The sequence below is a fragment of the Gracilinanus agilis genome, chromosome 4 (assembly GCF_016433145.1).
Source record: "Gracilinanus agilis isolate LMUSP501 chromosome 4, AgileGrace, whole genome shotgun sequence".
Lineage (NCBI taxonomy): Eukaryota > Metazoa > Chordata > Mammalia > Didelphimorphia > Didelphidae > Gracilinanus > Gracilinanus agilis.
The window spans coordinates 477,295,459-477,296,524 of record NC_058133.1 but is presented as its reverse complement, the minus strand read 5'-3'; the positions used below and the strand labels follow the sequence as shown (position 1 = coordinate 477,296,524).

Sequence of the window (1,066 nt, the reverse complement as noted above, 5' to 3'; positions counted from 1 at the left end):
TAGAATATAAAAGTCCATCAGAATACCTTTTATCATACTCCTTCTTAAAAGAATCTTTAGACATATAAATGATTAATTCCTATCAGGTGATGTTTCATGCATGGCAATGCCAAAGGCACTTGGTGCATTTGTATGTATATTGTGGGTGAAGGAACATCTACAATCCTTACATACAGGAGAAAAGACTTTCTAACATTCATCCCAGGTCAGTGTACTTTTGGAAGACATTCATGTTGACCTAACCAGCAATGCCTTTCTTGGGTTTTGTCTTGTTTTTACTATAAAGTAAAGCTAATTTGAAAAGGTTCTCCTTTCATATTAAGTGTCAGCTAGATTCCTGTCCTACAAAAGAGATTGTGTCTATCAGAGGTCATCTGTCTCTGGAAGATGGGGAGAAAATGCACTCAAAGCACATCTTTTTCTATTTTTCACTTCAGGTACCATCCCAGTAGGAAGACAAAAATATGCCTCAACTCCTTAAAGGCATCATTACTGTTATTGATGTTTTCTACAAAAATGCATGGACAGATGGAGGATGCCAGAGACTAAGTAAACAAGAATTGAAACAGCTTCTGCAACAGGAATTTGGAGAAGCCCTTCAGGTAAAATAAAGTCCAGTGTTCCCTGCCCTGGGAATTCTCTGACTGACTCTCTGGGTTCATTTATGGTATGTTATTTGTTTTTACCTATTAGAGATCACTGTAAAAAGTTTCTGACATTGTTTCACTCCTTTTTAACATGCATTTTATTAGCCAAAAACATGGAAGGAAAACAGATACAGCATGTCAATTGACTAGCATTTATTACATCTTACTGTGTGATACACTATAATGCAGGAGGTTCAAAGAAAGGCAAAAAAAAACAACTTCTGTTTGGTCTAATGATGGAGACAGCATGCAAACAATTGTGTACAAATAAGTTGTATGCATTATAAATTAGGGGTTTTAGGAAGGAAGGAAGGAAGGAAGGAAGGAAGGAAGGAAGGAAGGAAGGAAGGAAGGAAGGAAAGGAAAGAAGGAAGGAAGGAAAGAAAAGAAAAGAAAAGAAAAGAAGGAAGAAAGAAGGA

At 36.5% G+C, this 1,066-nt stretch overlaps 1 protein-coding gene across 1 annotated transcript in view; it reads left to right on the top strand.

The window, feature by feature from the left end:
* Positions 1 to 464: 464 nt before the first annotated feature.
* LOC123246758 (trichohyalin-like) overlaps positions 465 to 1,066 on the top strand; it is a 7,321-nt gene continuing 6,719 nt past the window's right edge. The window contains exon 1 of the mRNA XM_044675553.1: positions 465 to 602. Within this exon, the coding sequence (XP_044531488.1) occupies positions 465 to 602 (138 nt within the window). The remainder of the gene's footprint in view (positions 603 to 1,066) is intronic.